This window comes from Papaver somniferum, chromosome 8 (assembly GCF_003573695.1).
Source record: "Papaver somniferum cultivar HN1 chromosome 8, ASM357369v1, whole genome shotgun sequence".
NCBI lineage: Eukaryota > Viridiplantae > Streptophyta > Magnoliopsida > Ranunculales > Papaveraceae > Papaver > Papaver somniferum.
The window spans coordinates 34,400,927-34,424,488 of NC_039365.1; the positions used below are offsets into that span (position 1 = coordinate 34,400,927).

At 34.9% G+C, this 23,562-nt stretch overlaps 1 protein-coding gene and 1 non-coding gene across 2 annotated transcripts; both read right to left on the reverse strand.

Moving 5' to 3' along the window:
* Positions 1-7,755: 7,755 nt before the first annotated feature.
* Positions 7,756-13,204, reverse strand: LOC113302464 (probable tRNA N6-adenosine threonylcarbamoyltransferase, mitochondrial). The gene is made up of 13 exons (XM_026551377.1): positions 12,923-13,204; positions 12,781-12,825; positions 12,609-12,683; positions 12,275-12,371; positions 12,003-12,093; positions 10,634-10,683; positions 10,202-10,389; positions 9,990-10,075; positions 9,062-9,137; positions 8,872-8,955; positions 8,513-8,627; positions 8,327-8,415; positions 7,756-8,114 (listed from the first exon to the last, which is right to left on the reverse strand). Exons 1-13 carry the CDS (start codon positions 13,196-13,198, stop codon positions 7,959-7,961), a joined length of 1,428 nt encoding a protein of 475 aa, XP_026407162.1. The 5' UTR covers positions 13,199-13,204; the 3' UTR covers positions 7,756-7,958.
* A 162-nt stretch (positions 13,205-13,366) lies between these two features.
* Positions 13,367-13,448, reverse strand: TRNAS-GCU. The gene has a single exon. It is a non-coding gene; the product is annotated as a tRNA-Ser (tRNA).
* Positions 13,449-23,562: the final 10,114 nt, after the last annotated feature.

Here is a 23,562-nt window from a genome sequence, read left to right on the forward strand (position 1 = left end):
CTGATATTGTTGCAAAAACCCAGTTGGGTTTTGGTTCTTTTCCTTGGTGGCGTCCCAGCAGAGGAAAAACAGGTTCAGATCAGCAGGTCCAACAGCAAATGAAGTGAAGCAGATGCAGATGCAAATGCTATGCAGTGAAATGCAAAATAGCTAAGAAAAACTACAAGAAAAACACAGCACCAATCCCCGGCAACGGCGCCAAAATCTTGGTAGGCTTCTAAAAGGTCCTAAAAATTATCCCCGGCAGCGGCGCCAAAAACTTGGTGGACCCGGGAAAGCATATAAAATTGAAGTGAAATGAAAACGGGCCTACAGTAATACCGCAAGTGCACGGTCGTCAGTTGTAGCTCGTGCAAGTACGGGTCGATCCACAGAGATCGGGAGTGTTTGGAGTGTTTCTAGCTATTTTGGGTTCTAGTTGCTATTGGGCTATGAAGCCTTTTGGCTTAAATTGGGCTTTGAGTACTAATGGGTTTGATAACAATAAAATGAACTGAGCTTGGGCTCAACAGTTCACTTGTGAATTGGGCTCAGTGTCTTTTGAGTTAGGCTTTTGGGTTAAGCCCACAGTTGACTGAATTGGGCTTTTAGCCTTAACCTAAACTGTGGTTGGGCCTTAATGAACTTGGGCTTTGGTCTTAAACTTAGGCTTGGGCTCAGTTGTACAAACAATAGACAGTGGGCTTAGAACTGAGAACTAGGCCTTGAACTGGACTGATGGGCTTTTGCTTGGCTGCAGGCTTGGCAGCAACAACAGCAGCAGGGGAAAGAAAAGGAAGCTGCAGCAACAGCAAAAGAAAGCAGCAACAGTGGAGCAGCACAACGACAGCAATAGGGAGGAAAAGGCAGCTGCAGCAACAGCAGCTGCAGCACAAGCAAGGAGAAAAGCAATGCAGCAACACAAAGTAAAGAAAGCAGCAGCAGTGCAAAGGGAGGCAACAAGAATAACAAGTAGCAGCACTGCAAGTGCACAGCAGCAGTGCAAGGCAAGTGCAAGAGAGCAATGCAGCAGTAGTGCAGCAGCAGACAACAGCAACAGCAGCAGTGGGGGAAGGAAAGCAAAACAGTGGCCAAAGGCCAAAGATGGAAGCAAACCAGAGAGGCAACAGATTTGCAGGAACAGCAAAAACTAAACAGATTAAAAACTAAACAGCAAAAGAAAACTAGACAGCTGCACAAGCAATGCAGTAAACAACAAGATAACAGCAAGCAAAGATGACAATGAAGAAAACAGTGTGAACAAGATAAATGAACCAAGGCCTAAGGCCAAGGGCAAGGATGATAGTGAAACTAACAGAGCAAGGCTAAGGCAAGAATACAGGCATACTAAAAGAATGGGAAGAGAATTAGCTTGCTATGAGCACTAATTTCTCCCAATTCACAATCAACACAGTGCAACCTAAGCATACACAAGGAATGGCAAGATAATCAGCTTGCTATGAGCACTGATTTCTTCCATTGCACAATCAGTTCAATGATTCAAAGGTAACTAGCCTAGCACTCCATCAAACTAACAGTGAATTAAAAACAACAGTTGAGCTAGACATGGCACTAACATGACAAATTAAAATTAAACAGGAACACATTAAACAGGAAACAAACAATTTTAACATATGCAGTGATATTGAACAGAACACATTAAAGAGAAAAACATTAACATTAACAGGACATGAAAGTCCTGGATGCTGGCTATTCCAAGCATACCTTTACAACACACCCACAACCCTCAATTTATAGTCCACAGACACAATTAGGGTTTTACCCAAAAAAAAATTCCCAAATTAAAAACAGTACAATTAGGGTTCGGTTTTACCTAATTCACCTAATTCAATCATACCCATCTCCCTACTCTAGCTTCCCTATGCTCTCCCTAACAGAAATTAGGGTTTTCTATAAAAATCCCAAATATTGAGAAATTAGGGTTTCGTAAAATCTTACTTTGATGGCGCAATTTCTTCAATCAATCGCTGACCCATCCTTCCTCTTTCTTCTCTGCTCCTTCTCCATGTCTCTGTTGCGTCGAATCATAGCTATCAACCTAGTTCCTCGAGTTCACATGCCATCAGTGAGAGGCGTGAAATGGATGAACTAACTTGACAGTTAGGAGAGATGGTGGCGTCTGTGATGTCGGGGAAGAGGGTGGTTTGGCAGACATGGTGGTACGGTAGAGCAGTTGTGGAGTTGGTGGAAGGGGAAGGCTCTGCTGTGGAGAAGTGATGGAGGAGAGGTCGACTGTTTTGGGAAGAAGGGTATTAGGTATTTGGGTATTAAGGTGTGAGGCAGGGATAAAGATTTTGATGTTTCGCGAAGATTAGCCGTGGGATGTGGAGCTGGTAGGTAGATCGGACGGTGATGCGGAGGCAAGCGAGGAGCGACCGTCGGATGAAGTGATACAACGAAACTAACGGTGCTAGATTAGGTTAGGTGCTGTAGTGTAAGGCGAAGATATCAAACTTTGATGAACAGCAAGGGAGCAACCGTTGGATTCAACTACCATCTAATCTGAAGGCTTGGAATTTCAGCGCTGTGGTGCTTGGCAGAGACTTCAGATTTTGATGCTCTATGAAGGAGCGACCGTCGGATGCTTCTGAGAGCTGATCTGATGGCTGAGAACGGAGGCGTTTTTGTGTGTAGAAAATGAGGTTGTGCGCACCATTCTTCGCGGCTTCCTTGGGTGATTTCTCCCGGCTTTTCACTACTTTTCTGCTCTTTTTGCTCCGCGACTCATCCGAACTTTATTTATTACCTAAAAATGCAAAATTAATTAATAAAAATATTTATTCTTGAAAACAATGAAAATACAGAATATGGGATAAAATGTAGAATTAATGCATAAAAGATGAGTTAAATGCCAACAAAAAGGGATAGATATATACAATATTTGGCACTCATCAATAAAAGTGGAAAATTTTTAAATATTAAAATCTAGGAAAATTATTTTTGTGACTACTTTTTTAATCGGTGAATATCTAATAAGCGAAATTACTGATTATGAAAGTAGAAAAATTCGAAATTTTACAGATTTGGAAAAAAATATTTTTGGGGTTACTTCCATAATCGGTATAAATACAATTTACTAAAACAACCGACTGTGAAAGGAGAAAAATCAAAAACTTTAAAGTTTGGGAGAGTTTATTTTTAGGACTACTTTTTTAACCTGTAGATGTCTAATTATCCAAACTACCGATTATGAAGTAGAAAAATTTGAAATTTATAAATTTGAAAAAATTATTCCCATAATTCAGCATCGGTGGATAACCGATTTGCTAAAGCTATCGATTATGAAATTATAGAAGTTTATAATTTTTAAAATTTCGGAATTTTTTTTTTGGAACTACTTTCATAATTGGTAAATATCTGATTAGCCAAACTACCGATTATGAAAGTAGAAATTTTTGTCTATGGTCTCTGAAAAGTCTGTCCAAGTTATCATGATCATTTTTATGGTAATAAAGATTATTCAGGATATGACTTTGGTTATGCATGGCTTTAATGAAGGAGCAAAGGTGTTGTTTAATCATGTTGACAACACAATTTGCGAAAGGTTAAATTTTCTGGAAAACAATAGCTTTCCATATGAACCGAGAAGTGGTGTTAAAGGAGGAATTCAATCTTTATTATGATTCTGAGGATGAAACAAAGATTTGAGCCTTTTATAAAAGTTGGTAGCTTCACCAAAGATCTGATGCTCATGACCAAATAGGTTTTTCCAGATAGGAGAAGCATAGGGACATGAGATGAGATTATAGTTGACAATACATGCAGTATTGGCATTGGTAGGAAGGATTCCATGAACAGATTTCCATATGAATATTTGAATAGATGGGATGTATCTAGTCTCAATATCTCTTACCAACCTGGGTTATTATGGGTGTCTTTTTTGTACTTGTCATGAATTTTTCTGTCATATAAGCATTTGACTGTGAATTTTCCAGTGTCATTGAGACTCCAGACTATGGTATCTTTCTCCTGATAGTTGATGATGGTGTTTTAAATAACAGATTGATCATCTCCAGAAAGCCAAATAACAAGATCCATATCCCATTACCCTCTAGTGTTTGTGAGTCGGTTGATAGTTGTAAGATCGTTTAGGGCAGGAATGTGGCTTAGTAGTAATATTATCTTTTGTGAATCCATTTGTCTTCCCATTTTCTGATGCTTTGTCAATTTTCAACTTCTCATCCGTAGTACTTTTGAATGTTTTTATCCCTTTTAAGAATTCATTTCTAGATCCAAGAGTCGGTTCTTTTTGGTTTAGTATCCATAACTGTTATAGCACTAATCGGTCGAACTCGCAAGCGTTACTATCTCAAGATTGTTTGTCAAGTTTAGTTGTCGAAACTATAAGTCTTGATTTCTAGTCCATTGAGCCAACCAACTATACACGTTTAGGTACGGTTCATCCATATCTAAATATAGGTATATCTCATTTGTGTGTATCAAGCTAATACCATTTAATGGTGGAGATTTATTGCTTATTTTCTAAGCAGACTTAGCTTGAATCTTAAATCAGGATTTCATATAATAGTGAATATCAATTGATTTGTTACTAATCTATCTTAGCTTTGATTATAAGCAATCCTGATTTGAAAGATTATATAAGGGAGAACTCTAGTAACTAGGAAACCTAATCCCGACACTTCCATGTGTACAAGTTGAAAACTATAGTTGATTCTCCATTAACCTAGGTTTTTCCAAAACCATTATTAGGTTAACGACTTGAAGACTTCATTTGGGATTTGTGAAGCCAGATCCAACCATTTTCTCCGTAGTTGCGTATTCTGATCCTTCTTTTTTTTATTGTGTTGAGTTTAATCTTCTCTAAGATTTATCTCCGATAGTTAAGATATAAAAAGTAATCACAATAGTTCTTCGTATCAGACTCTTGTGATTCCGCAATAACTTCAAGGCTTCTCTTTGAGAGTATAAGACCGGATTATTAGTTGAGTTTCATGTGCACCTTGATCTTTATCTTAAGACGAAAATAGAAACCAGAATAGACTTATTTGTGGGAGACAGATTTTTTTATAAGTCTTCGACTTTGGGTGGTAGCAACTCTTAGTTGTTGGTGAGATCAGCTAATGGAATCATGTGCGGAGGGTCTTGCGAGGCTCATGAGGCGTAAGGAACGCGGCTGTACCTTAATCGATGTGAGACACTGTTAGGGCTCAACTACATTCCATTCTGAAAACTCTAGTAACTAGGAAACCTAATCCCGACACTTCAGTGTGTCCAAGTTGCAAACTATAGTTGATTCTCCATTAACCTAGGTTTTTCCAAAACCATTATTAGGTTAACGACTTGAAGACTTCATTTGGGATTTGTGAAGCCAGATCCAACCATTTTCCCCGTAGTTGCGTATTCTGATGTTACTTTTTCTATTGTGTTGAGTTTAATCTTCTCTAAGATTATCTCCGATAGTTAATATATAAAAAGTAATCACAACAGTTCTTCATATCAGACTCTTGTGATTCCGTAATAACTTCTAGGATTCTCTTTGAGAGTATAAGCCGGATTATTAGTTGAGTTTCCTATGCACCTTGATCTTTATCTTAAGACGGAAACAGAAACCATAATAGGCTTACCTGTGGGAGACATATTTTATTATAAGTCTTCGACTTTGGGTGGTAGCAACTCTTAGTTATTGGTGAGATCAGCTAATGGAATCATGTGCGCAGGGTCTTGTGAGGCTCAGGAGGCGTAAGGAACGCGGCTATACCTTAATCGATGTGAGACACTGTTAGGGATCAACTATATTCCAGTCTGAAGTTAACTTGAAGTAGGCTAGAGTCTGTAGCGGCTTAATACAGTGTGGTGTTCAAGTCTGGACTAGGTCTTGGGGTTTTTCTGCATTTGTGGTTTCCTCATTAACAAAATTTCTGATGTCTGTGTTATTTTTTTCCGCATTATATTTGTTTATATAATTGAAATATCACAGATTGTGCGTAGTTCAACCACAGTTGATAAATCCGACCATGTTTGTTGGATAGAACTTGATTGACACCCGAACATTGGTCTTTGCTACCATCCGAGTTATTCTCATAACAATCAGTCTCACGGATTTCTATCTAGTTGATTTACTGAATGTATTGAGAAAGAGATAAAACTCTTTGATATGTTTTTCGATTAAGTCTCACTTTTATGTTGGTGCTCTTGGAATTTTATTGGAGTTAGTCCATACAGATTGTCGAACGAAAAAGTTGGGTATGGTTGTTGTACCCCGCATTTTCACATAGGTTTAGTCTTTTATTTTATTTTGTCTTTTATTTCTAAAATTAAGGTTCTTCGTAGGTTTCACAATTTTGTGTTGATTGATTTTATGGTTAATGGTGAAATTTAAGTCAATGATTTTGACAGATTTCATGATTGTAATTATGTTTCTGTGGTTGAAGTGTATGATGAAGATTTAGGATTCATAAGAAATGGGGGTTGTTCTGTTTTATCTTCTGTTGGTGAAGAAGTCGGAGGAAGTGGAGATGGTGTGAATTACATTATTTTTATTGCACGTGCAGTGCATATACTAGCGTTTAACTAACATCGTTAGCAAAACACAAATCCATCTTTAAAAAAATTATTTATGTAACGGTCAAGACGGTACGACGGTCTTGTGACTCAAATTCTGACTAAAAAAATTTGTGGTCCAATCGCAACTCTGGTCGCTTTTTTGTGACCCAAAATCAAAATATCCCCTAATTATTTGTTTGTAGAACCAAAGGGAGTCATTGGCTCCGTTGGAGGCCTAACTCTAGAATGGAAATCTATTTTATCCTTAGATATCCTGGACATCTCTCGTAATCACATATGTGCTCAAATCAACCTGGCCAATGATACCCCTTAAAGGTTTATGGGCTATTACATCATCCCATATACCACCAATGATAAACTTATTTCTTGGAAAATATTTGATAAAACTGCTGCTAGTTATAATTTTCCTTAGCTTATCATGGGGGACTCTTGGTTTTACTTGAACATGAAAATTCTAGTAAACATCTTATTGATACCACTGAAGCACACATCTTTACTAGCAAAATTGATGATTCTCTCTCACTGATCTTAAATATACTACTCACCCGTTCACCTGATAAATAGAAGAGCTGGTGAGCTACTTACAGAATAAAGACTTGACAAAAATTTGGCAACTGATTATTGTCTCACAAATTATTGGGATAATACGGTTACAGTAATAGATAAGACTTTAGTAGAGAGTATAAAATAAAAGAATTTTACCTCGGAATGTTGATAAATATTTTCCCCTCATGGTTGTTGATGATATCCTGCATTTTCTTCTCCTACTCGACCAGGTGGATAATTCTTAGCTTTTTTGCTATGAGTTTGTGAAAACTCTATGGTCTCCACGACCTGACTTTTTCTTTTAGCTTCAGGTGGTTGTGTGTCATGATGGTGCTTACCGGTGAAAGCTTTCTTTTCCAATTTCCTTTCATCCATAAATATTTATTTTGGAATGATATATAACTGGACGAAAGAAGAAAAATCCTATTTGGTGCTAATTGCCCAAACGGTAATTGAAATTGTTGAAACTACCCATTGTACAAAGATTATAATAAAAAGTTATTGGGAAAAAATGAAAAACAAAAAACAAACCTTTTTTAGAGAAAGTAAATAGTTAATTGGTTATAATTATACCAATTTCACAACTAACACACTTAATTAACACTAATTAAACTAGGTGGATATGGGGTTTTGAAACTGCTTTAAAAATGTCTCTATTTTGAGTGGCCCTCAGAAACGCCAGGATAATTATATTTGCGAAAATTGAGTATCTATCTTTACATTGGTGTATGTATATTACAAGATGCGTATCAAAACCTCTAACTCCCTACTTCATGCTATCTGTGTTTTACAACGAGAATCATAACAAGAATGACAACAACAACATGAGATATTTGCCTCCATAGTTTCTATTTATAGTCATGAAACAAATTTCAGGTGAGACATGTTCACGAGTTTCCGGGATGGGATTGATCGTGCTGCTGCACAGAAGCTTGGATGATTGATGTAAGTGATGCATGTGTCCGTGCTTTTCTAATGTAGCGAGATTTACTTATTCCTTCCGCATATTCTTCCCCCAGTGGCCACCTTGGCCGCAAATCCAGCTGCAAAAAGTTAAAAGTATTCTGTAAGCAAGTTAAACAAAAGTCCATGCTATACACATTTTATTCTAAACGGAAGGTTAAAATTAATATCATAGTGCGGAGGAGGCACACTATACAACTAAGCTAATAGTATCAAGTAATATCTGTATAGATAAGTATTGCCATCAGAAAATAGAATAGTAATGCGACGGGTTAGGTTTGAGAATTCAAACCACGGCATCTTCTGGTTCATCAGCTGGAGGTGGTGGATCATATCGTCCCTGGCAGAAATGCTCGATCCCGGTCCACGCGATCATTACCCCTTTCAGAAACAAAATAAAAACATTATTCCCATATAAAGCTGACATAGTAATAATGGTCGAAAGCAAAAAGAACTGGAGATACGGAAAAACACCCACCATTATCAGTACAAAGACTTGGAGGGGGGCAAACAAGTTGCAAACTGTTCCTCTTTACAACATGATCAAGGCGAGTCCTTACATACTGATTTGATGCTACTCCTCCTGAAACCACCTGCAGGTTCAAGATAAATAATATATACTAGGGCCGAAAGTTACGAGAAAAACAAAATAACACAATTTTGTGTTTCAATCAGGAAGTTACGTGTATATTTAGGATATTTACATATAACAATTATTCCAAAGCAGAATATTAACTTGCTAAAGAATAAGTAAACGTGCAAAAACCATCAGATTACATAGACAAATTTCACACACTCATACTAGCCTATCATCATATGAACAAAATTACACAGTACCAAAAATTTGATAGATGGTTCAATCTCAGCTGCCCATGCAATTGCTCGTTCGCACCTTTCTTCTAGATGTAGCACCGCAACTCGCTAAAATATCCAATCCAAGTATTTTTCAGTTTAAAAAAAAGAACATAAAAATAAGTGCCACTAAGTTGGAAAATTCTACGTTAAGAAATAAAGTTGGACATAAAACCTGAAAAGAAGCAGCAATGTCTGCACGTATGCTTCTGTCTTTGCAGCTCGTAGGTGAAATTGGAGTGTCTTTGTCTCTGCAAACAAGCAATACCAACATCAATTGGTGGGAATAGTATTGAGACTAGAGAGCAAGAAAGAAAACTACTAGGTCAACAGTATCGTTAGACAAAACCATTGCAGAGATCCTAGATCATCTGCTGAAGATTTTGTCCTGCTTCCGCACCCCTAGTTGATTAACCCGAATTGTCTTCATTGCATCAATCCACGACAATATAGGATTGTTCTGATTCAGCCTTAATTCAGTTGAGTAGACGTTTTTATTACGAAGAAAAGCGAAGCATCAAATACATGAACTTAATCCAGTTGAGAGAGCATGCAGCATATGGCTTGGCGACAACCACATTCTGATGTTTTTCACATATATCTTTAAGCTTGACTAACCTAATGTAGTAGATATTGGTACATTGGTTAATGATCTTTGTTTCTACAGCCAAAATATAAAGATCAAAAAAACATAACATAACTAATGTATATGTGTGCTCAAACAATACTTCAACATTCGAGTTTCAAGTTTTTTTTTCTCTTCAGTTCCCTTCCCTAAAGGATTCTTAGCATTTCGCTACTCTTGGAGAAGAAGAACGTGAGTTGATAGAAATCTGCTAGTTATTTCTTTCTGATATGAATTACTCCAAACCAGTATATCTACATTAAAATGGTGTCATTCTACTTCTTTTAATATGACACACCTTGTTTTATTTAATTTCAGGAAATATAACTATTCTTAAGCAACATATTACGCTTAGTACAGAAACAGCTGAGTAGTAGGATCGTGGAAGATTGAATTGGCAAAATAAAATGAATAAACAAACACCATAAACGAAAAATCATCCTTGAAAGGCTTTATTAGTACAGAGTAATTTACTTACATGTTACTCGATTCGATTGCCAACCGTACTTGAGTCTTCAAACCAGCATATGAGAAATTGCAATCTTTATGGTGTTTCATTGGAACCTAACAGATCAGTTCAGTGTGTGAAACAAACAACATCCACGCACATCACTAACCGAAAATTCCAAATATCTATAAAAAAAAAGGAAGGTATAAGTTTTTAGTGCTTGCACTATTAGCCAAACTTACTTTAAGTTTTACTGATTTCGCATTGCCTTCCCGAGCAAGCTCCTCCAGAGCTGGACCACCTCTTGTCATATCAAGTCCAAGTAACCTAGCCGTCTTATCATATGCCTCGCCAATTGCATCATCTATTGTGGTCCCAAGTTGTACATAGTGGCCAAGATCGCGCGCAAGAACAAGGAGATTATGTCCTCCTGATAATCAAAAGATGAAGAAAGATAAATTACATAAAAGCTAAAGCAAAAGAATAGCCGAGAATGTATACATATTCCCGTTGTTTCGACCCCCAATAATTCAGAATTCAAAAATCAATGTTAAGGTATACTATAAGGCTCAGAATGCTACACCTATTAAGATTTTTCACATTTATGAAAATTTTAAACTTTTTAGCACTCTTTGTTTTAGACATAGTTCAACATCAAAATCATGATTCTTTACCTGAAATTAGAAGCGTCAAAAATGGAAACTGCAACTCCTTCTCAGCTACCCTAATTCAAAGGCAATTTCACAAATTTAACAGTAAACAAGAATGTATATTTGTTTTTGAGCAACATAAACCCAGTTAACAATACAATAGGTAACTAGTTACTATATGTCTGCTTTTATCGGATCACAGTAAAGAGGGTCAGTCATATATTTGTAGTCAGCATGTTATTTTCAAGCCCAGAAGATGAAGAGAGTAGTTACAGTGTCCCGCTTGATAAGAAGAAGAAAAATGGCAGTCTCGAACCCAAGTTTAATGAGGTTTATGAAAACTTTTGCTACATATAACTAGACTACTAAATGTATAAACACATGGATAGTTACAAATGAGCACTAGATACAGGACAGGGAAAGCAGATTTTGGCACATTGGTAATGTCACATAGTTAGAGGGTGTTCTGATAGCACTCCAAACATGAACAATATTGTTATTGATGTACAACTTTCAGAAGCAAGAAAACCATTTCTCTCTGAAGCAAAAGTGAATATCTTCTGATTTCTATGGAAGCAGTCAAGCAACTTCTCTCAGCTTCTATGTTTTATTTGTTTTTCTTAAAAAAAAAGAAAAAAAAAAGCAGCTCATGAAAACTTCTCTACGTAATTACCTCTGGAAATTACATATACTTCTACGAAAAGTAGAAGTATTTGTGTCTCATTGTAAATACCCTCGTAACTAGCAGATAAAAAAAAACGTTACTAGCAGAACTGAACCGATATATCTTAAGTGCGGTAGCACATCCTGGTTGTGTAAGTGCAATGTAGTAGAATCTATTAATAATGTAAGTGCAATAGCACAGTCTTATACTGTAATTGCAGCTCTAGCTGCTTAGCTTTAACTAGGTTATATGTATATGTATGTTTGCTCATCAAAGAAAAAAGAAAAAAGAACTGATCAAGTAAGAAGATACGTCAAAGGAACATGCCAATAAAGAATATATTGAGGGATTACAGAAGAAATAGAAGGTTTTCAAAGTCATGGAAGACAAGGAACTGCTGAACTTCAAATCATAGTCAAGGAAATACAACCTTCTAGAATTTGTGTTCTAACTGATTACTCGATGCGGAGATGCAACAGGCTGTTTTACTTTAATACGGGTAGTGATATGACTGACGATGTATGTTGACTTGAACATTCTTAAAGCACTAGTACATAGCTCATTTCTAACGTAATCAATCAAAACCCAAATGAACCATAAACTCACATTGGGAATGACATATTTTTAGCTGTAAAACTAAAAAGTAGACAGCGAAGTGTTTAAACCCCTTCAAACTCCATAGAACTAGTCTTTTTTTATCTGGATACAATGGGGTTCAGATTCAATTACCTGGCAACTAAAGCATGAGCTTCCATGTGATGCACACCAACAATTGGTAAATTGAACTTTCCAGCAATTCTGCGAGCTTTCTGCACGCCAACTAACACGTTGGAGATAATCAGATATTATTCTTTGTAATTCAGAATTTGAATGTTTTGCGAAGTAGTAAGAGTAAACTTTAGACAAAAGATTAGTTACAGGGTTCCTCCACACTATTTCATATGTAAACTAAGCAAACGAATAATAATGATACACAAGTACAATGATATCAACCAGCTCACCACGTAGGCACAAACTTAAACCCGGTCCAATGGTAACCGCAACTGCAGAAAGATCTACCTCCGTTAAATTTGCTTCATCAAGCGCCCTTTGAACTACCTGGCATTAAGAAAAAGAATTGAACCGCTTACAAATGCACAACACAAACACCGAGAAAAAAAAACAACACAAGCAGAAACAATACATCTAGAAAACGTTATGGCGACTTGCCCATGATTAGCATACATGCCAAATGATGCACTAGGCCGAGAACTTGGGGGTGTCCAATGAGTGCCACGCATGGAAGGGGTAATACATATGCAAACAAAAGGACTTCACTATTTCTTAGTGTCAAACCTGATCAATAACTTTCGAGTGTTGTTCCTTGGCATCCTTAGGAGAAACACCTCCAAATTGTTCAAGTAAATCTGCCTTAACAATGACAAAATTCACTCTTTAGAAATTGATTGTGCAAGTACAAATGGACAATCTTTATACTCTGAGAAGAACAAAACGGAAAATAAAATACCTGAGAAGACACAACTTGACTTAGAATTTTCCCATCACTTCGAACCTAACGAAAATTACACCATAAAAATCAAAACTTTCTTCTGAAAACAAAAAGAGAATGAAGTTAAAGAAAAACAAGTGAGAACCCAATTAATACTTACAACAGCAGCAGCAGTATCATCACAACTGGTTTCAATTCCCAGAACAACCAAATCATCATCTCTGCTTGATGATGCAATCCTGAACTGGGGTTTTGATGTTTTGTTATTTGAACTACTAAAATAGCAGGGTTTCAATAAATTTGAAGTGGGTTTTTGAGTTTGAGGCTTCAATTGTGTTCTGATTATTCTTGAAGTGTATGGTAACGGTGGTTTCAGTAAGAAATTCAGGCGGGAAAAAGTAGAAGAAAGAGATTGTAGTGCTAAACCTCCTACCATTGTTGATTTGATTTTGATTACAGAAGGAAAAATGGATAAGTAGAAAGTGTGTTTTGTATTATTGGGCTTTAGGAAGAAAAGACCGGTCCAGTAAGGATGTTATTAATCCGAGAGCTAGCGATAAGGGCTACTAATGTACGGAGCAGCAAGATAAAAGAAAAAAAATTGCGACGCCTGAGAGATTCGAACTCTCGCGGGGAGACCCCATGTACTTAGCAGGCACACGCCTTAACCACTCGGCCAAAGCGTCTCTTTGGTGATAGTGTTCCCCACTAAACAAACTAGAAGAAGCAAGACGAGTTATTGATCAAAACAAAACAAGAAAAGCGAGGAAACCCAGGTACCGTACTCCAGCGCCTAGTTAGTAAGTTCGCGAATGATTCGCGAATCATTCACGAATTTTTCCGTATCACGAATTTTACTGTCTTATTCGCGTACGTTTGCAACTCCGAATCCAAGTCACGTATTATGTGGTATTTCCGAATTATTCGCGAACCGTTCACGAATTTTAAGTATCCCGAATGATACGTCCGCTTAATTCGCCATAAATTCTTTAGCTTTTACTTTTCAAAGACTCCATTTTTTGGGTTTTACTGCCTCCCGAGCATACACGACCGAATATTAGACGTGTTGTGATTTTTATGAAACAAAAACGACTGAAGAGATTTGAAGGTGAAGGTGAGAGAGATTTCAAACTCACTAACCAAGCATCTAAACCACCATACGACGTCCTCTTGGATAACTAATGTTGTATATATTATTAATATCATCATATTAAGTTTATTTTTTCTTTAAATAACTCACACATATTTATAAAAATTGGTCTATGACCTTATAAATACAAATTATTTGTTATATATAGATACCGAATTTTCAGAGCCGAACTCACATTTATAAATCGAATCATACACGTACGTATGCCGTTCCGCATTACTGACGAATCACGTCCCGTTGACCGAATTTTGGACCGAATCTGAATTTTACAAAACCGTATAATACTCGTACGTTTGCCGTTCCGTACGTTTGCCGAATCCCGAATTACTAACTAGGCTCCAGCGTTAAGGCCTTAAGGGCCTACCTTCACTCTCATTTTAACTTCTTTTAAGTGATTAAGAGATCGGATACTCAAGAGCCATTTATTAAATGACCTCATTTAGATTGAGGTTTGATGAGTTACACAGCGGTCGAGAATTAACATTCCACTAACTATTCATATTTTCATGCATAACGTATTGACACAGAGAAATAGTCAAATGGTTTACGTATTTGGGAACATATGGAAATTTGACATAAATAACTGATCTTATACTCCATGAAATATCCTTTGAGTCTGTTAAAACATAATTTTCTTGCTAATTCAACTAGTTTTTCAACCATTCGATGCACGGGTTATTTTTTCTCGCTTATAAAATTTTGTATCCTTGTTTTAAAATTAATTTGATTAAAAATTGAAAAATATGATTAAAAAAACTAAAATAGAATAAATTTTATAAGATATAAAATACACAATAAACTAAAGTAAATTCATGCAATGAAAGAAAAGAGTAATGCGAAATCTTATGAGTCTATATATTATTATTCCAGCTCCATAAATTAGCTAAAATTCTCCAAAGTTCGATATTTTTAGAGTTTCTTGATCTCATGTTCCTGTTTTTCAGAAATTCTCAAAACATCCTTGACCTTTTGGTATAATTCTTACATATGGTCTATCATGTGAGTTTTCTTACTTTTCTTTTTTTGATGTATTATAAACTCCTACTGCAAATGGATATCTAGCTAGCAGTTCCTCGGTTGTTTAATAATTTTTTGTCCAACTTCGGCAGTTCGATAGTTCATTATGCAATTGTGTTATTTTTAAAATAAATAAACAACTGGTTTGATGTCTTATCACATACTTGATACCGTGCATTTTTAATTTTCACTCAGAAAATATTAACCAAGAATGGGGAATAGTTACGCATATTGTCTACCAAGTGGTCATAATACTTTGTTATCGATATAAAAAAATATCTTACCGGATATATCAACGAAAAATTTGGTTCAATTTTTTATTGCGATTTCATTTCATGTTTGTCTTTCACAATAGTAACAGAACACTTAAATTTTTAGCTTGGCTGCAAAATGAATTACTAAATCTTGAAATCGCCCGAGATCCAAAAAACTGAAAAGTAATTTTTCATGCCGAACAATATATAATAACCTCCCACAAAAAGAAAAAATTCAATCATTCACACATTAAAACTATCAACCAGGAGAGAAAAAAAAAGTCAGGATGACATTTGACAAAATATTTTTCATGCCCATATATTAAGAAACGATAAATATCTTCTTCAAGTATTCGTCTTAGAAAATACCATAATATGGTCAAGATGATAGAATCAACCAACGTATCAAACTATGAAAAAAATTTGGTTTTCGGTACACTAATCATCAATTGTGCAAACCATTTTTGACTGAAGATTCCTCACATCATAGTAATTTGATATAATTTTATTTCTTTTTAATCTAACTTTTGCCCTATTTTTGATGAGATGAACCTTACTAATTTTAACAAACATTAGTTGATTCATGATAATATAATGATGTTGATTGATTCAAACAAAATGGTCATTTGATGTATCTTATACCAAAGTCCATCTAATGCTCAGTCGTTTCGGACGCCTGCCAAATGATAATATTTCCTTTAATAATTGTTTGGCTCGGCTTGATTCGGAGCTGCATAAAAGATTTTGTCTCTTATAACTGCCACCTCATTGATAATATTAGTCATTGGATACATATGATCTTGTGGACTGAAAAGTTTGTCAAATGTCTTTGTTACCCGATTGCGACCCAAAAAAAAAATTACAAATGAAAGATAGCTAGATATACGCGAACTACTATTATTGTTCACATCCACACACCATATCTTATACTAATTTATAAAGCAGAATAGAGAATTAATATCACCAAGCGTTTGTGTCATGCAACTTCAGTGCACTGTCTTTACTCAAAAGGGCATCTGTACTAACCAAAAAACTATGTAGCTTCCCACAAAATATTCCCATGCCAAAAAAGTTTGTATATCAAAATCCATGAAGAAGAGCAAACAAAAAACAAATAGACCAACTATCCACTTGTAAAAACATGAAAATTGCAGAGCTGACTATTTTTTGTAATCAATTTTGAGGCTTGTGTGACATTCTATGAACTCTACTTATACTTATGTTGTCTGTTGGAATTCTTAAAAGAAGAAACCATCATGATGGTTTATGACACCACCAGCAAGCCATGACATCTATTCAACAGTCCCTGAACAAAACAATGAAGTGAATTTTAATAAATCACCGAAGCTACTTCTCTAATTGAAATGTTACGAAAAACTATTACAAAGGAAACTATATGGCCTACAAATTAATGCTTCAGGGAGCCCTTACCCAACCACAACATCACTAAAGAGTGTATTGCAGAGAGCCACTGCAATCTGTACTAAGATTAATAGAAGGAAACATACGTCATAGTTCAAACTGAAAATATTGGAAAAACCAAATATAATAAATATACTCACCATGGTCCTGTCTATAAAACTTATTTTTTTGCAAATTTTCATGTCTGCTTCGCGGCAAAAACATCTTTACCATCAACCAGTTAACAAATACAAACCTAAGTGTAGACCATGAAGTCAAATCTAAACATAAATAGGAAAAAATTAACTACATTATAGGAAATACAAAAATGTAATGAATCAATCTGCAATAAGAATATGAAAGAACTTAATAGTATAAGTCAGGATTTGCAGTTACTAACTTTATCCATTTCAGAAAAATTAACGCTCCTCTGCAAAATTAAAACATAATGATATAAATCAAAAGTGTTGCACAAACTGCTCTATGCATTAAATAATGCAATGTGCGACTTCCATTCATAATTGAGCGGCTTTCATCTTGGTCTAATTGAAAAGAACCAAAAACTCACAGAAACTAAGGAAATCCAATCAATTACCTCGGTCCATGATCACCCACTGCAACATTCTTAACATTGAACCCAAAATTGTCTCCTGTAAGAGCTTCTTGAAGGGCTTCGTGGTGCATCACCACAGACTGAACTTCATTGGTCAACCCAGTGGGTCCAAAGTTTGTCAAATGTCTTTATTACCCGATCCCGATCCAACATCCTACTATTTTCCTTTTCAGGAAACACAAAACACTAATATGGATTATTATGAATTTTGACTCCACATAGTCTTGTAATAAGTTCATCTTCATCCTACATAGTCAAGGTAACGTAGTAAACACAAAACTATCAAAGTGTTCATATTAATTGGAAAATCCAAACTACATACTAAAGTGAACAATTTGGTTACACGTAAGACTTTTAACTTGGTTTGATGTAGGCCGATATTTGTATACATAACCTAATCTTGCATCTCGTAATATCCTATCTAGTAATAAAAGAAAAATAAAGATGATAATACTATTGCACATACGCTTGTAGGTGGAACATACGGAAACAATCAGTCATCTGACTCTCTGTATCATAAAACAAAAAAAGCACACTAATCTACAACTTCAAGCTTAAGTTATATTATTTACCTGGGTCATCTCTTGAGTGAGATAACACCACCCGGAATTTTTCAGAATGTATTTATCAGAATTCCATGTGACGCAATGATAAAAATCCCTATAACTTCCAACTATGCAAGTCACACTCCAAAAAACAAAACCTGGAAAACGGATAAACTCAATGAAGGCCATAAAACAAACAAAACAATATAGAAAAAAGAAAGATAAAATTAATGAACTCATCCATAAATCCGAAATCTGGGATCTTACATTTTCTGACTTATACATACCAACACTAAAAGTAGAATGAGAGGATAAAAAATTCTACAAAACAAAAGGTTAACCATACAACGCCCTTATATTTTGATTTAACAGTTCCTACACCACCTGTAAAAGTGGATTTAAGGGTAAAAACAAAGAAAATCATATATTAAATCACCCGTATATCAAGGAGAGGTACAATCAACTACTGCAACACAAACAACACCGAGGAGAGGTACCATCAACAACTGCAAAACAAACAACATACCGCGCCCTTGAATTTTGATTTGACAGTTCCTTCACCACCTGTAAAAGTGGTTTTAAGGGTAAAAATAAAGAAAACCATCTATTAACCCACTCATATATCAAGGAGGGTACCATCAACAACTGCAACACAAACAACACCGAGGAGAGGCACCATCAACAACAACAACTGCAAGCAAAACAGATAACATATCGCGCCATGTATTTTGATTTAAGGGTTCCTACACCACCTGAAAAAGTGGATTTGATGGTAAAAACAAAGAAAACCAGCTATTAACTCACCCGTATATCAAGTAGGGGTACCATCCACAACTGCAACACAAACAACACCGAGGAGAGGTACCATCAACAACAACCACTGCAAAACAGACAATATTGTAGAAGAAAAAGCAGCGTAAAAAAAAAGAGGTCTTGGCCCAAAAATAAAGGTATGTAATTTTTATAATTTTGTATGACTACGCTTTAGATAGTCATGATAGTTGCCGCAATAGTTTTATATGCAACATTTTTATTTTCTTATTTGTTTTTCTATGGAAAGACTATGAAAATCCATCTAATATATTGTTTTTGCTTGGAAAAAAATAATAAATGAGTTTATTCATTTTTTTGTTAGCTTGTTCCATTAAATACTACTGTATTTTGTTTCAAATAATATACGCCTTTATGCTAATGATTTTGTATATATTTTTTTTATTATTTGACAGTTTTTTTGCAAAAGAGAAACACCATTCGATTTTGATCTACATGTTAGTACTATATATATGTTGTAATCCATTTCGTTAGAGTTCAAACCAGAATGAAAGAAGTTCATTTGCTCCGTCTGTTAAGACTTTATAGTTTAAAAAAAGCCCCACTGTATCATGGGTCATACTTGCTGGGGTTAATATCAAATAAACAAAAAACCATAAAACAAACCTAAAAATTATATCGCATCTTTGACAAACGCCAACAATCATATTTACGCGTTTTAGAAAAAACTCGTCACGTAAACATACATGGTAAAAGCAACAGTTTTCTTACTGTCACAAGAGGGGAATGGCCACATTTTACACTTGCTGAGATGAATTCTCTTCTACTTCTACTATCTCTGCCACAAACGAAGCTTCTCTACCATCCTAATCGAAAAATTCAGGGCTCAAAAAGTAAATAACCACTCATTTTTATTTGAAAATTCTCAAATAACAAAAAGATAAACTAAATCACTTACCCGATTCAATGGGAATAACCACCGATAAAAGAGACACAATCTCTCATATTAATCAATCAACCCAACATAAACAAAAGAAAAGATTATGGAACAAAGAAACTATGGGCGTTTTTTGTCATAGAATAAACTCATAATTATACTACTTGAATAAACAATTAGAAGCAAGAAAATAAAAATCACGCTACCAGTTTTCAAAAGGGAGAAGCATCCCTAGTCGTCTGCACACACTTCCATTATATCCTGTAAAATAAATGGAAACCACATATCATACTAATAATCGATCGTAAACATCCATTAACCAGAAAAATGAAAAAAAAAACCACACCAAAAGAATGAGGCTTGGCTTTTGCTCAAGCGTTTTTAAACAGGAAGAGATTACTACTTTTGGAATTTATGTCTTATATATTCTCTAAGAACAAAATTGTGATGATTTTTCCTTCCTTAATTTTTGTTCGCATATTAAATCTTTTGAAATTGAGTTATATATTTATCAAAAAAAATCTCAAAATATATAATTTTGGTTTATCTATTGATTCATTTTCGGAAATTGTTTTATTTTTGGTTCAAATTAAAGTTTTACTACTCATGGAAAGTTTTTTATTTACCCAATTTTTATTAATTTCATTTATTTGTGGGAATATTTTTGCCCAAAAAATATTGAGCATTTATTCTACGTCTAAGAATGGAATTTAATTTATTTACTTTTTATCTTTATTGTAATGAATAATCTTACTATGAAAAACTGCATTGAAACAAAATTATGTTTTTTAATTTTGGTTCTCATCACGATTTTTTTTTCTTCTTAGAATTGATTTTTTTTCTTTTAATAATTTTGTATTTTGATCATTTGATAGTATTTATCAGTTTTTCCGGAGGAAAGAAGAAGTACAATTCGATTTTCAACGGGTATTAATCATCTAAATCTGATAAATAATTTTTTATTTTTATCTCAATCTTAATTGTAATTGAAATTAGTACAGTTATTAGCAGCTTGAAGTTGTAATGAGGGCTGGTTTAATTTTAAGAAGTGTAATTGGACGTTGGACATTTTTTTTTTTGAATGGACGATTTAATTCTTAGATTAATGTCACGGTGAACATTTTAATCAATCGTGATGAATAGCATAAACATTATTTCTTTTTAATTATTTGTTTGCGTGTTTTATTGATGGAATTTAATTATGATTCTCTAATATTATCAATATATATTTGGTAATTATAAGATTTTTTTTCTTCTAATATTATGGGGTAAAAGATATTTTTTTAGATTATTTTGTCCAAAAATTTATAAAATTGCCCAAATTTTTTTTATGGCGGGGCCAGAATCAACCAGAAGTTCTGATTAACCACGTCGCTCGAAAAACTCTATTTTTATATAGAGAATTCCCAACCTAAACGCATTGCATTCTGAGAATTTTCATACTATATTTTTTTTCTTCCATATATAGTCTTTCCTAGAGAGAAAGATGCATTTACAATCTTAGAGAATTTAACATGAAACTCTTTAACTGTACTATTATCATCCACTCGGAGTTAGGTTTTCCAAATCAGAAGTGAGTGTCTGCAATCCAACTTATTTTCTGTTACGTTTCCTTCAAACACGGTTTCAAGATTATTCTAGTACTCTTTGGATGTTTGCATGTGGATAAATGGTGTTGAATATCTCGTCTTACTACATGAACTATCGCATTCAAACCATTTGGATTCTGCTTCGAAAGACTCATTTTCCTTTTATAGCACGATTCTAAGCTTTAGTACTTATTTTTCGAATTTGCCACTTTCAGACGTACGTATCCACTAACTCCTAATATCCAAGTATTAAAGTTATGAGATTGGAGGATATATGTTATTGCAGACTTCCATCATAGATAGTTGGTACCATCAAATCTTGGCGATACGTTAACTGAACTCGATTCATAAGAACCTGAATTCATTGTCCTGATAGGTTGGATCACACCTAATACAAATTATTAGATCATACCGTGTTTTCCTGCTATGGTACCAATTGAAATGACGAGGATACCGAGTGCACCATAATATTTTCGATATCAACCTACACAGACACACCTTGTATAACCTTACCGGAACAATAACGGCCAAAAGATTGTTTCAACAAGGTGTATTTGGTAAATAGTCAGAGTTAGAAGCCGAACTAACTATGGGATTGTTACCAAGTTTATTATAATCATAATGCGGAAAGTAAGGTATTTGCACAACAAACAAGATTTGGAAACGAGGAAAAATGCCTGGAAGAAAAACATGGGACCTAGTGCAGTTTTGAATACTCTCATAATTAACCTGTTATACAAATTGACTATTGCCACTTCATATATTTAAAACTATGTAAATGATCCTTCATTAATTACTCAGTTCCTTCGGTATCCCTACGCCTAAAACCAATATATCATAAGCACGCGAATACCAAGACAGGGTCCACTATCTTGAGTTGTTTCATCGTTGTGAAGACTTCCTCTCTCAACTCATTTGAATCTTAACTCATAACAACAAATGACTAAATCTATTTCAGTAACCGACTCACTTATCAATCTCTCAAATCAATCTTTAGATCATATATAAAGTTGAGTAAAGGATCTTCCGTTTAGTCAATATAAACTATTTTGGTTTAAGATTAAACCAAGCAAAACAATCATTATTGAAATAACTAATCTCAGTAAACAAGCTTTATCCATGCAACTAGACAGTTTATTCGATCTTTCCATAAGTCTTTATAATATCAAGATAAACAGCTTGTAAGATCATAGAGGATCAAGTGTGCAAGAAAAATCACAAAGATCAAAAACCAAAAAGAAAAATCTTCGAGTCTTCAATCTCGAATCTTCAAAGTAACCGCTGCAAATAACTTGATTCTGATATTAATAAACACACGTAAAACGAAGTATGTTAACATTGATTAATCAACAGATCTATTTATTGATCTTGAATCACAAGATCTATAACAAGCAAATCCCTAAACAAACTTGAGTGGCTTTATATCGAGAGAAGGATCATAAAATAAACAAGATTGATTTATCAAGGATAACTATATCGTTAGTTCTTGATCAAATAATAATCAATCGAAGAACTAAAATACAATACGATTTAGTTTCCCACCAACGTATTAATATAAGCTTCTTGAGCCCAAATAAGACTTTAAGCGAAGGCAACACAAGATATTTCACCTGATTAGATTACTCGTATCTCTTAACAAGTCTGCTTCCCGCACGATCAATCAGGATGTGTGTTTAATGGATGAGTTTGTAAGAATACAAGATTCCACTACTTATAGTGTAATTGAAAATGCGGGGGTCTAACAACCTCACTCAATATTTTGTTTAGAAATCTGTATGGACTAACTCCAACATACTTTCAAGAGAATCAACTAGACAAACAGACTCAATCTTAAGAAAAGTATATCAAAGAGTTATATCTCAATTTCTCAATTCAATCTGCAATCAAACAAATAGGAAGTTGCGAGCCCGATTGAATATAAGAAATAACTTGGACGGTATCAAAAACCAATATCCAAGTGTCAATCAATTTAATCAACAACCAAAGGTTGGATTCACAATTGATTGAACTTAACCACAACCTGTGATATTTCAATTATATAAACAAATACAATGCGGAAAAGAAATAACACAGACACCAGAAGTTTTGTTAACGAGGAAACCGCAAATGCAGAAAAACCCCTGGGCCTAGTCCAGAATTGAACACCACATTGTATTAAGACGCTACAGACACTAGCCTACTCCAAGTTAACTTCAGACTGGAATGTAGTTGAGCTCTAAAAAATCTCACACTGATCAACCTTACGTCTCTGAATCCCAGCAGGATTTTGTGCACTTGATTCCCCTAGCTGATCTCACCCACAACTAAGAGGTGCTATGAACCAAAGTCGAAGACTTGATAAACCAATCTGTCTCACACAAAAAAGTCTATTGAATAGATAAATCCATCTCCCACAGATATACCTATGAGTTTTGTTCCCTCTTTTGATAAATCAAGGTGAACATGAACCAGTTGATATACCGAACTTATATTCTCGAAGAAAAGCCTAGAAATATCAATCACTTCACAATAATCTTAATTGTA

What these genes read in the sequence shown, in the direction of transcription:
- LOC113302464 (XM_026551377.1), bottom strand. Translation starts at nt 13,198, where the DNA reads ATGGTAGGAGGTTTAGCACTACAATCTCTTTCTTCTACTTTTTCCCGC. An exon ending in ACTCGAAAGTTATTGATCAG is followed by an intron (nt 12,372 to 12,608) that starts GTTTGACACTAA and finishes TCTTAATGCCAG; the next exon opens with GTAGTTCAAAGGGCGCTTGA. An exon ending in CGAAATCAGTAAAACTTAAA is followed by an intron (nt 10,076 to 10,201) that starts GTAAGTTTGGCT and finishes CTGATCTGTTAG; the next exon opens with GTTCCAATGAAACACCATAA.